The 12,934-nt window shown below is 45.7% G+C and overlaps 1 protein-coding gene across 1 annotated transcript in view; it reads left to right on the top strand.

Annotated features, from left to right (window-relative positions):
* pit (probable ATP-dependent RNA helicase pitchoune) overlaps window positions 1-12,934 on the top strand; it is an 85,784-nt gene that overhangs the window by 3,572 nt on the left and 69,278 nt on the right. The window contains exons 2-5 of the mRNA XM_084600411.1: window positions 154-231; window positions 6,120-6,176; window positions 8,659-8,815; window positions 8,928-9,228. Of these exons, the coding sequence (XP_084456537.1) occupies window positions 154-231; window positions 6,120-6,176; window positions 8,659-8,815; window positions 8,928-9,228 (593 nt within the window). The remainder of the gene's footprint in view (window positions 1-153; window positions 232-6,119; window positions 6,177-8,658; window positions 8,816-8,927; window positions 9,229-12,934) is intronic.

Below are 12,934 nucleotides of genomic sequence, written 5' to 3'. Positions count from 1 at the left end.
GATAATTGTTGTTAGAAAGCTGCTTCATTATGTAGGCCTGTCAAGAATACTTTGAACTGATTTTCCTTCTTACTTCTCATTCATGGGGCATTCTAATGCAGTTCTGTGAAAAATTACGATGAGCTGAAGTGTATTTTCACCATTGTTGCACAGACAAAAAAACCAAGCAGGAAGATGAAATGGCCAGTGAAGAGCAGCCAACGCAAGATGTACTGGAGGAAGACGATAAAGGTGGGGATGTCAGGGCATTGCTTGGAGCATTGACCCAGTGCTGACAAGCACTGTTATGGCCATTGATATACGCTCATGGTATCAGCCTCTCGTTACGAACTATTGATGAACAAAGAACTGTATACACTGTCGAATTTCTCTAAAGGCATGCTGTTGCTTAACCCAAATGAAGTACAGTTGATCCTGAATATATAACTTATATTGAACTCTCAGAATACCCTCTTGAAAGTGCTGCACAAAAGTACAGCGACATTATTTTATTGAACTCCTGTTCAAGGGTATGTTGAACTGCCCACCATGCCCCTGCTTCTCTCAACAGTTCTGTGACGATGGAGCCAGGCCAGCTATGCTAATACCGTGTGATGAGGTGAACGGGCCTTCAGTCTGGCAGGCTTTTTCTTTTCATTGGGACGCTGCTGTTGTGCAGCAAAGCCAACACCAACACCCGGCGATTCAGTTGTTCCTGGAAGCCAGCTTAGCTGACAGAAGAAGGCGGCTGTCACATGGCCTGTTGAAGAGAACATGAAAATGAACTCCACCCGAATTTTAATTGGGTCACTATTGCGCTTACAGGTTCCAGGACCAGAATTAAAACCCCTTGTGGTCTGCTGTGGCTTTTTTCATTAATGTGAGCCTCAACTTCAATGGAGCTTCAGTTTGTACCTGCCACATATAATTGGTGCCCATGGAGCAGCACGTGAAGGCTTGCCCAGTTTGCTAATTTTTTTTCGACGCCGGACAGGAGGTGACACCTCATTGGTCGCTACAGGAATTGTGCCACTAGCATGGGTATTCACACTTCTGGGTTATAGACAGGCTCATCTGTATATCAAACTGTCTCGCGATCATCTTCAAATTCTGTATATCTGAGTTTGACTGTAGTTGCATTTACACAACTCAAAAAGAATATAAGTGCTGGTGTTGGCTGTATGAAAACAAGGGAAAAGGTTGAAACACTGCAAATATTGCATGTGCAGTAAGGATGGTTGGGGTTGTTTTTGCCCACCTTATTTCTGCTTTATACGACTTCTCCTCTTTCCGCTTAGAAGCATAAACCAGATTGCGCAACATCAAGTTCTGTGAACCGAATGGGGAGGGGAAAATGAGAGTGCTGCTTACATTGCTGGGAGTGCTGCAACAAGAAAGTTGCTCAGTTCTTGTCTTTTACTGTTTGAAAACAAGATGCAAAAAATGGGTTTAATGGAAGCATTGGCAAAAGATGGGAAAATATACTGGCAAACTTTAGTTGAGAGTTGGACCTTGTAGTCTGCCTTCTTTTGGAAGGGAACAACGAAAACAGCGCTTACAGACGGGACAGCAGGAAAGGACCAAACACATGTGCTGACTGGTTTATTGCAAAAGATGCAAGCAATATAAAGCAACAGGACAAGCAAAACACCGAAAAAGACACATTTGGGGGCGCAGTCATGATCGCGACATGCATACATGTGGTTATCAAAAAACAGTCATCGATTAAGAATTGCCAGCTCTTGTGGGAATAGAACCACCGATGATTCGCTGACACACGTGTTGCCAAATTTGTGAGTGTGGAAAGCCTCCGATATCAAGCGTGAGGTCTGATCTCTATATTTAGCGATGATTGGGGTCTGTTTTAGAAATGCCTCACAGTTTTTGCAATCAGCGAAATGAGTGACTGTTGTTTTGGCGTGGCTGGTTTTTGATGTCTTTTACATGTTCATGCGGTCGCCCATTCACACAACATCCGTTCTCCCCAATGTAGAATTGGCTGCATGACGATGGGATCTTATAAACAACTGACAAATTGCTTTCGATGCTTCTTCTGACAGGCTTTTCTAGTTTCTTGGTTAGCTCTCTGCACACCCCTCCTTATTCCTGGTGGCAAAAACCAGCTTCACGCAGACTTTGCAAACATAGGGCATTGTGTGTGTGTGTGTAAAACCTTTATTCGGAGGAAGCTTGAGGTAGCCGGAGCAACCTCACGCAAACACTAGGTGGGCTCCTCATTACAGGAGCCCATTGGCGACCGCTGCGGCTCGGGCTCAGTGGACCAGGGCCTTCTGGCTTGCCAGATCGGAGCAGCCGAGCAGGGCTGCCTCCCAGTCCTCCCGGGTGGGGTTGGGTTTGGGGGTGAGGTTCGGGGTTGACTGACATGCCCACACCATATGGAAGATGTCCGAAAACTTCTCCGCACAGTGCGGGCACTTTCCTGTACAAGCAGGATCAAAGTGTTTTAAAACTGCCGGGCACAGCAGCGTTTTGGTGTAAAGCAGAAACCCAGGGGGCAGCACCTGCGGTGAGCTGGCAGCGCCATGAGTCGGCACCAAAGAAGAGCTTCCGGGAATGGCGGCCGCCTGTGCAGGGTGTAATCTTGGCCTGTGCAGCGAAATGATGGCTGTTTGGGCTAGCTGGAGTGATGTGGCGAAGGATAAACAATGCAGGAGCCACAAGGCAGGAGAGACACAGATGAGCCCTGGCTGTCTGCTGGCCGTTTATTTCAAGGCTACAAATACAAGAAACAAGAAGCGAACAGCTAGGAGAAGGGCGTGCAATAAGGCAAAGCAAAAGAATGAGGGAGAGGCGATAAATATACAAAGAAAGAAGTAGAAAAATGCACACTTGTGGGGAACACCTGGGCCTCCTTGACACTTGCGGTAGAACTTCGCACAAAGCCAGCCGTGAGTGCTTCGACCGAACAGAATTGGCAGAGGAAGCATTCCTAGGCGAAAAAAATAAAAGCAATGCTGCGGGGGAGTTGGCTGATGGAGAAAGTAAAAACGGGTATGGAAGAAGAGCAGGAATGAATGAAGTGGGAGATGAAAAAAAAAAAAAAAAATGTGATAGAACTACGAACTAAAAGCCTGTAAACTCGCAAACAATGACTGTGGCTTGACAATGCTGAGGCAACTGTGACACAGTAGAGTAGGGAAGAAGTGAAGGCTGGTGAAAATAAGGAAAGAGCTGAGAGAGACGAAAAAATAGTGAGAGAAAGCACTAAATGAACCTATACACGACACAAGACATAAAAAATACAGTTGAAATGCTACCTGTCCATTGATAACTGTCTGCATTGTACTGGGGCTCATGTATGCTATCATGGACCCATTTGGCAAATATAGACACACCGCACAGGTTAAGTAACATAATCAACTGCATCTACGAACGCGCCACGGGGCGTATGCTGTGGTCCTAGTGCATTGGCTTTCATTTTTATGGGAATGCCAATTAATTGGCACCAGATAATACAGGGGAGGATGACGACATTACCCTAGAAGCAGTGAACAATAATTTCAGAGATATCATTACTGAGTGTGCGGTAGAAGTAGGCGGTAGGATAGTTAGAGAGGATACCGGTAAGCTGTCTAAGGAGACGAAAGATTTGATTAAGACACGCCAGAGTATGAAAGCTTCCAATCCAACAGACCAGGTCGAATTGGCCGAGATATCAAAGCTAATCAATAAGCGCAAAATGACTGATATAAGGAAGTATAACATGGAGAAAATCGAGCATGCTGTAAAGAACAGGGGAAGCCTTAAAGCGGTAAAGAAGAAATTGGGCATAGGCAAAAACCAGATGTATGCGATAAGGGACAAGGTGGGCAACGTCATCACGAATATGGACAAGATAGTCAAAGTAGCCGAGCAGTTCTATACAGATCTCTACAGTAGCCAAAGTAGTCACGACCGTAATGAGATTGGCGGTAAGGAAAAACAGACAGACGTTCCACCAGTGACGAAGGACGAGGTCAAGAAAGGAAAGCACTAGAAACTATGAAAAGGGGGAAATCAGCTGGAGAGGATCTGATAACTACAGATTTGCTGAAGGACAAGGGGGGGAGGATATCGTGCTAGAAAAACTGGCCACCCTGTATACGCAGTACCTGGTGTCATCGACGGTACCGGAATCATGGAAGAATGGAAACATTATTCTCATTCACAAGAAAGGGGACTCTAAGGACCTTAAAAATTACAGACCAATCAGCTTACTGTCTGTTACGTATAAGGTATTTACTAAGGTAATCGCTAATAGAATCAGGACAACCTTAGACTGCAATCAAGCAAAGGATCAAGCAGATTTTCGGAAACGGTACTCTAGTATCGATCATATCCATACCATCAATCAGGGGATAGAAAAATGCTCGGAATATAACCAGCCCTTATACATAGCATTCATTGATTACGAAAAAGCATTCGACTCAGTTGAAACATCGGCGGTGAGGCAGGCATTGCGAAATCGGGGTAGACGAGCTGTACGTGAAAGTGCTGGAAGATATAAATAGTGGCTGCACAGCAACCATAGTTCTGCATAAAGAAAGTAACAAAATTCCCATAAAGAAAGGTGTTAGGCAAGGAGACACAATCTCCCCAGTACTATTCACAGCTTTACAGCTTGTTTAGAGGAAGTATTCAGAGACTTGGAATGGGAGCAGTTAGGGATAAGGGTAGATGGAGAATACCTCAGTAATCTGAGATTTGCTGATGACATTGCCTTGCTAAGCAACTCGGGGGATGAACTGCAAATAATGATTGATGACCTAGACAGGAAAAGTAGAAAGGTAGGCTTGAAAATCAATATGCAGAACACTAAGGTAATGTTCATCAGCCTCGGGAAGGAACAGCAGTTTACATTAGGTAGCGAAGTACTGGAAGTAGTAGGCGATTATGTCTACTTAGGACAGGTAGTAATCGCAGATCCGGACCATGAAAAGAAAATAACGAGAAGAATAAGATTGGGATGGAGCGCATTTGGCAAGCACTCGCAGATTATGACTAGCAGCTTACCGGTATCGCTCAAGAGGAAAGTATACAACAGTTGCATCTTACCTGTACTCACCTATGCGGCTGAAACGTGGAGGCTAACCAAGAGAGTTCTACTTAAGTTGAGGACAACCCAGAGGGCTATGGAACGAGAAATGGTAGGGGTAACATTAAGAGATAGGAAGCGTGCAGAGTGGGTCAGAGAAATAACTCAAGTTACCGACATTCTAGTGGAAATTAAGAAGAAGAAATGGGCATGGGCAGGACATGTAATGCGAAGAGAGGATAACCAATGGTCACTTAGGGTAACAAACTGGATTCCAAGAGAAGGAAAGCCTAGCAGGGGGCGGCAGAAAGTTAGGTGGGCGGATGAGGTTAAGTTCGCGAGGGTCAAGTGGATGCAGCTAGCACAGAACCGGGTTAAGTGGAGAAATATGGGAGAGGCCTTCGCTCTGCAGTGGGTATAGTCAGGCTGATGGTGATGATGATGAATACAGGGGCCTATGAGTTGCCCTTTTTTTTCCACAGCTTGAGAAGAATTACAAATTAAGCGATTGTAGTGTGCCCTCTTTTGAGAACAGCGCCTTGCGGCAAATCCGGATATGATTGCCGGTTCACTGCTCGTTGGGACGGCAGTGTTCGCCTCATTTTGCTTCATAAAGCCTGTTTAGGGATGTTATAAACATTGTACGTGGCAAGTGAAAATGTGTGTAATTGCCGACTGCCACCCAGTCATTCATTTGTGACCGCTGCATGCCGTGAATACAAATGAGAAATGCAATCCACGTCCAAGCTGCTTTGCAGCATGGTCTGCTTTTTCTGCTGTGAGGGGCGTGCTCATCGCGGCCCGAGTTACTCCTACATGGTGCCCATACACGGGATGTTCTTATCGTTTAGGGTTCGTGCCACCCTCTTCTTGCCTTCTTTTCTTTTTGCCTCTTGCCCTGTGTCCTTGAAGACGACCGACAGCGCAACTTCAGGTTGATCTTGTCATTGCGTGGTCTTCTTCTTGCTTCATACTGTTGTTTCCCAAGGAATGCTGTAGGACTTACAGGGTGAGCCAGGCACGTGTGGAGTCAGTGCACTACCACAGGAAATGGTCGGCGTGACTGAATCTGTAAGGTTTCCGTCTTTTCTTTTTTTCACCCCAGACAAAGGTGCAGTCAGTGCTGATGAAGCCAAAGCAATGGAGACAGAGCCTGAACCTTGTAAGTTTTAGTCAAATTAATCCTAATGTTGGAAAACTGTTCTTCATACATGCAGCAGGGCAAAAATTACATCTTGACACATAAAAAAACACAAGGTAAGAGGGGCGCAAAATAACATTAATACAAGTAACTCCAATGTGAACTCAAAAGAAATGAAATTAAATTTTGTGAAGGCTCAGTGGTCAGCTATAAGCTTCAAGGGTGTAAGCGCTGCTCCATTTGCTCCATTATGCTCCAAATTGCCTTTCCTGCTCCAAAACAGAATATTACTCCAAAACTGCTCCAAACTGCTGCCACAATGTTTTGCTATCAAATGTTTTGCTATCAAATGTTTTGCTAGCTGAACACAGGAATGATGGCAGCACACCGGTGCCAGAGTGTAACACTCCTGCTCTGGGCTTAACGCAAATAAAATTTTTAAAACCTACGGGAGCGTGGAGCATAATATTTGATCGCGAGTAAACGTAATATGGGCCACAAGTGATTGAAGGAAATTGCAAGCAAAATGCTTAGTGCACGTGACACAGCACCTCCTCCCAGCCTTTTGAATCACCAATGGAGAGAGATGTGAGAGCAGCAAGGAAAGCAAATAGTGTAAATGTGCCATTGGAAAACTTGTCTGACTGCAAAAAATACACAATTACTGTGAAAACGAACAGGTACTTCAACATCAGCCCCTTTGTCCATGAGAAGCTTGTCAAGCCTACGTCAGACAAAAGCATACTTGAGGCATTATGGGGTGGTGTGCCGAAGGTGCCAATCACTAGAAGAGTAAAGTCAAGGAGCTGAAGGATTGAAAGGCTATGTTTGAGTGCCATCTATCCTTCCTGAAGGTGCTACTGACCAGCGCTTGAGAATTTATCAGCAGAGGCGTAGGATCAAAAAGGATATTGTTACTTAGCTGTATTCGCTGTTCGTGATGAGGATGAAGTGCAACAGACTCCGAGAAGACGACGACGCTGAGTGTTGTGAAATCTGTGCCCTCATCAACGTTAGTTGTGCGGACAGCTTTGGGACTGTAAATCTTCCACGTAACATCTCTTGGTGGAGGTGCTGGGTAGAAGGGAGGCCCATATTCGCAACCTCTTGGCGAACAACAGCCTTAATAAGTGATATGGTAGCCAGGGTGTTGTCGGGTGTATGCGACAGCGAGGCCGCGGGAGTCATTGCTTCAAGCTCTTGGCGGACAATGCGTGTCAAAGTGCTGTCGTTCGCAGGCGGTCGAGGAGTCGGGATATCAATACAGGAAGAGCTAGCAGCCGTGTTCGGCAGCCGGTCGAAACGGTGATATATGCGCCTCTGTTTCGCCTGCTCGAAACGTCGGCACACCTGTAGCACAGAGTCCACGGTGGAGCAATCCCTGCACAACAGGAGGTTGAAGGCATCGTCGGCAATGCCTTTTACTATATGGCCGACTTTATCCTCCTCAGGCATGCCTTGGTCGACTTTGCGGCATAGAGACAGGACGTCTTGGATGTAAGTGAGATAAGACTCTGTAGACGTTTGGGCCCGAGAGGCGAGCGCTTTTTTGGCGGCGATGTGGCGGCCAATAGGCTTTCCGAATAGGTCGTGCAGCTTCTGTTTGCAAATATCCCAAGATGTTAGCTCGTCTTCGTGGGTTTCAAACCACACCCGCGCGGTCCAGCCAAGTAAAATATTACATTCGTGAGCATGAGTGTGGCATCCCACCTGTTGTCCTTGCTCACGCGCTCGTATAGGGCTAGCCAGTCGTCTACGTCAACGTCGTCGGTACCGCAGAAGGTTCCGGGGTCACGGGGGTGGGCCATTACAACAGTAGGGGCGGTGGCTGTAGAGGTAGAGGCGTCGGTAGTCATCGTGGTGGTTCCGATGTGACGGCCGCTGCGGAGATCCAGCTTGTGACAGGGGATCGAATAGATTCACCTCCACCTCCACCAAGCGGACAGCTTTGGGACTGTAAATCTTCCACGTAACAATATATATGCACAAGAGGGCAGAAATATGCTGCTCATTGGCGTAAACCCCAGTCTAGTGGCACTTCTTGAGTGCATAAATATGGTGCACTCCATGTTTAAATCTCTCAAGTCAAAATAGGCAAAACCTTTAGGTCAAACATGATGTTCAATTCTGAAGTGCACAAGCAAGTATTCCGTTCGCTGCTAGTTTATTCCTAATTGTTCCTTAGGCTGCACCTGTTATTTTAACCATTTGACTGTTGTCTTGCTTTGTCGGGGATGTGTGTGTAGTTGTAAAAGCATTTATTGTTGCATAAAAAGGAATCTAATTGGTTGTCGGGAATAGAAAACTGCAATTATCAAAGGAAATATGCTCTAAAACATAATTAAAACATTCATTGCTCCTTGAGCTACTCCAGCCTGCTTGCACCCCTTGACATTGCTCACAGTGGTTTGATGTAGAATGTTTCATTTACATCGAGCTGCGCAACGAATACAAGTGTTGGTTATGATGCATTTCTTCAAAGGAATGTTTTCTTTTGCTGCAGTACCGGGGACAAGTTTTGGAGTGCTCTCAGACACCCGATTCAGCTCCCTACAAGGGAAGGTTTCCGAAGCCACACTGAAGGCTATCACAGAGACTATGGGATTTAAACAGATGACAGAAATACAAGCCAAGACTATTCCACATCTTTTGGAAGGAAGGTAAGTTCCTTGAGCAGGGAGTTCGCACTGCCATGTAACAAAATTAGGCATGCCATAGCCCATTGTGGGCCTTTGAGTGAGACACGGTGAGACGTTTGTGGAATACTTCCAGGGACGTGGTGGCAGCTGCCAAGACCGGCAGTGGCAAAACTCTGGCTTTCCTCGTGCCTGCGGTGGAACTCCTGTCCAAGCTCAAGTTCATGCCGCGCAATGGCACGGGGGCCCTGGTGATTGCACCCACTCGGGAGCTGGCCATGCAGACCTTTGGCGTGCTGCAGGAACTGCTGTCAGGCCAGAACCAGACGTTGGGCCTCATCATGGGGGGAACCAACCGCCAGTCCGAAGCCGCCAAACTGGCCAAGGGCGTCAACCTGTTGGTTGCCACGCCAGGAAGACTGCTCGACCACCTGCAGGTGTGTGTCCTTCAGGCGCTATAGGCACCTTATCTAAATAATTCTGGATGGAGGGACATAAGACGTGGCACTCACAATTTCAGGACATTAAACAACTGCAGCCCAGTGCAGAAATAATTTTTAATCACAAATTATTAATTTGATGATCAAAGCGGACACTCCTGAGTCTACATCTGCTGCTCCTCTCAGATATCATTTTTGAAAAAATAATTCACGCAATTTGTCTCACATTTTATTTCCCCAGTTTTACTACTGTGATTTCTCTTAATTCAGATGTAGTGGGGAGTCTAATTATGGTTTCTTTTTATATATGTTTTAAGTACAGGTGTGCCAATATTGAAATTCTTGAATATGAATCAAATGCAAATAGTATCAGTAAAAAGTGCCTTTGAATATCGAATATGTGATCAATTAAAGAAACGAAAATTTAAAAAATAGGAAACATTGTTTGTCTTGCTTTTTTCAAAATTCATATTTGCAAATAAAATTAAATAAGAATTGAAGACAAGTCTAAACCGTGCTGAAAAATGCAGTATAAATTTTATACAGGATTCCATACAATGGTTTACTCTACGGGAAGGAGGAAGGACCTGCATGGAACCAGATGGAGCTGTCATATTGCTGCTGATTGCATAAACTCTTTAATCCGGCCTTCAAGAGACTGGAAAAAAAAAGTACAAATAAACTAAAAGCTTGAATTATTACATGGAACTAAACTGCCGAAAATCGTTTGCATCGCAGTAATTGTATCTGACGAACACCTGCACAATAGTTGTCTGCATTTTAGATGAAATCGAAGTGAGAATGGCGTTTCTTCCTAGTCTTGCTATGTGCTTCACTTTGCGCACACTGTCGGGAACGTCCCTCTTCATAAAACGGTCCCTTCCAGTTTTGAGGATGCTTCACTGTACGGTAATGCATTGCGGTGAAGTGTGCAGTGCAGTGAAACTCCGGTGAAAATTTTTGGCGTATTCGATCACTTTAGAATACTAAGAAAATTACAAATATAATTTCTTCGACTATGAATACAAATCAGATAACAAACATATTTGATTCATATTTGAAATTTCGAGTATTTGAATATTTGCACACCTCTAGATTTAAGTAGTACGAGTCATCACTTTCAGCTACAGTTTTCTTCCACGTTCCTTACAGGGGTTCAGTTTCAGTGCCGGCCTTCATTTGTATGATGCTATCTTGTCAGGAATATTGTTTTGATATAAACCTTTCTGCACCCTCAATTTCTCTGGGTGCTTTTGAGGTTGTATTCTATTTCTGGTGTTATCATTTATCGGTAGTTTTAGTGCTATTTGAGGAGCACCCCAAAATTTGCCATCACCTTTGCATGGTGGAAAGCGACAGCTCTTCTTAACCTGGCATTCGATGCTGCTGACTCATTTCCAGTTGTGTACAAATCAACCAAATTCAGCCTAGTTGTCTACATCCAGGCTCTTCATCATAGCCACACAACCATATCAGTGCTGGTAAAAGGGTACAAGAGTATGTAACAATGTTGCAAGTCTTAGGAGAGGTTTGTTTAAGTGGGGACATGGGGATCGAAGTGAAATTCTTTCATTTTTGTAATAAAGCAATGAAACTTTGCATGCTCATTGGAAAGTGTGCTGAATGGCTGATTACACGTTTCATTAAGATATTTCCAGCAGTTTTGACATTAGAAATTTATATTTGCATCATTGTTTACCAAACTTACAGAAAGCCTGGCGTGACAAAAAAACATGGTAGAAGCCCATAATTGGTCTTATATTTGAGCCATATGAATGGTTCATGCACTGACATTCTCCAAATATTTTTATCAACCTGATTTTTTTTACATAGAACGTTACATCCATCCTTGCATAACGCACTCATTTTCACCATTTCAAAATAGCTAAAAAGTAAAAGAAATGATAGCATATTGTAAAAGAAGGCTAGGTTGAGACGGCAAGGTCGTGACGGCAAAGCCAGCGATGCCTTGTCTAGCGTTTTAATCCGATGACAAAAACCCAGGCGCGTCCCGGAGCCGGCGCCGCGGGACAATGATGATGGTATGTACAAATGAAAGAGGAAGATCATGGCATGTACAAATTAAAGAACATCCACGGAAGGCTCACACAATCTGCCCGGGGGGTCGGAAGCGACCAGCCTGGCCGTTCCTACCTAACCGATGCATCGCGGCGCACAAACGGTTTCAGGCGAGACACATGAACAATTTCAGTTCCACGGTGGCGTCGATCAGTTGGGGGATCAACAGGCGTCACTTTGTAGTTCACTGGGGAAGTTTGGCTTATGACCTCATAGGGACCTACGTAGCGGTGGTGGAATTTGTCACTAAGGCCAGGGGTGCGCAATGGTGTGTAAAGCAGTACTTCGTCACCAGGACGAAAAGAGACCACTCGATGTGTAGAATCATAGCGAGTCTTGCGGACTTCCTGGCACGCTGCCGTGTTGAGGCGGGCGAGATTACGGCATCTGGCCACACGAGATAAAAAATGGGTAGGTACTGATGTGGAGTAGTCGGGCGTAGAGAAGAAGGAAGCGTCAAGAATTGTAGTGGGAGGACGGCCATAAACAAGGAAAGATGGAGAGTAACCGGTAGTTCGCTGTACTGCTGTATTATAGGCGAATGTGACGAATGGTAGAATAGTGTCCCAATTTCGATGATCTGGTGTGGTGTACATTGATATCATGTCCGACAAGGTGCGATGAAATCGCTCAGTCAGACCGTTAGTCTGGGGATGGTAGCTTGAGGTTGTCTTATGAAGGGTGGATGAGGCGTGAAGAACTTCGGCAACGACTTTCGATAAGAAGGCTGTACCGCGGTCACTTAGGAGCACCCGAGGAGCGCCATGACGCAATACAATTGATCGCAAAAAGAAATTTGCTACTTCTTCAGCGGAACCAGTCGGTACAGGGTCTCAGCGTAGCGTGTGAGGTGGTCGACAGCTGTTATAATCCAATGGTTACCCCCATAGGACAGAGGTAGGGGACCATATAAGTCGATGCCGACTACGTCGAATGGCGTGGTGGGACAAGGAAGAGGTTGTAGAAGGCCAGCGGGCGAAGAAGTCAGCCGTTTGTGACGTTGGCACAGAGGGCAGGATGCGACGTATTTGGCAACGGTGGAAGATAAGCCAGGCCAAAAGAATCGTTTTCTCACGCGGTCGTAGGTTTTGTCAAAACCAAGGTGACCTGCAGTAGCGTCATCGTGGAGAGCCGCCAGTATACGTGGGCGAAGCACACGCGGCGTGACTGGGATCCAGCGAGTTCCATCAGGGCAATACACGTAGCGGAGTAGGATGCCATCTTCGAGCTTGAAATTGCGAAGCTGTCGGCGAAGCCTAGCATTGGGGGGGTCCGAAGCGCCGATAAGGCGGTCGATGATAGGACGGCAGTAGGCATCGGCTAATTGCTGTGAGCGGAGAGCGTGCTTGTTCTCAGAGTCGTCAAAACAAACGGTTGTGATATACGTCGGGCAAAGAGATGGTCGGCTCTGGTCAGAGGTGGAAATGAATTGGGAAGAAAAGCAGCAAGTGGATTCCGAAAGGGGACAGCGAGAGAGAGTGTCGGCGTCTTGGTGTTGGCGACCAGATTTATAAGTGACGTCGAAATGGTATTCTTGCAGGCGTAGAATCCAGCGGCCAAGTCGGCCTGTCAAATTTTTGAGTGAAGACAACCAGCAAAGAGCATGGTGGTCGGTCACAACTGT

Source organism: Amblyomma maculatum, chromosome 1 (genome assembly GCF_055883805.1).
Source record: "Amblyomma maculatum isolate TAMU_Amacu chromosome 1, ASM5588380v1, whole genome shotgun sequence".
Taxonomy (NCBI): Eukaryota; Metazoa; Arthropoda; class Arachnida; order Ixodida; family Ixodidae; genus Amblyomma; species Amblyomma maculatum.
Note: the sequence above shows the minus strand (reverse complement) of the source record. Positions and strands in the feature narration are given on the sequence as shown.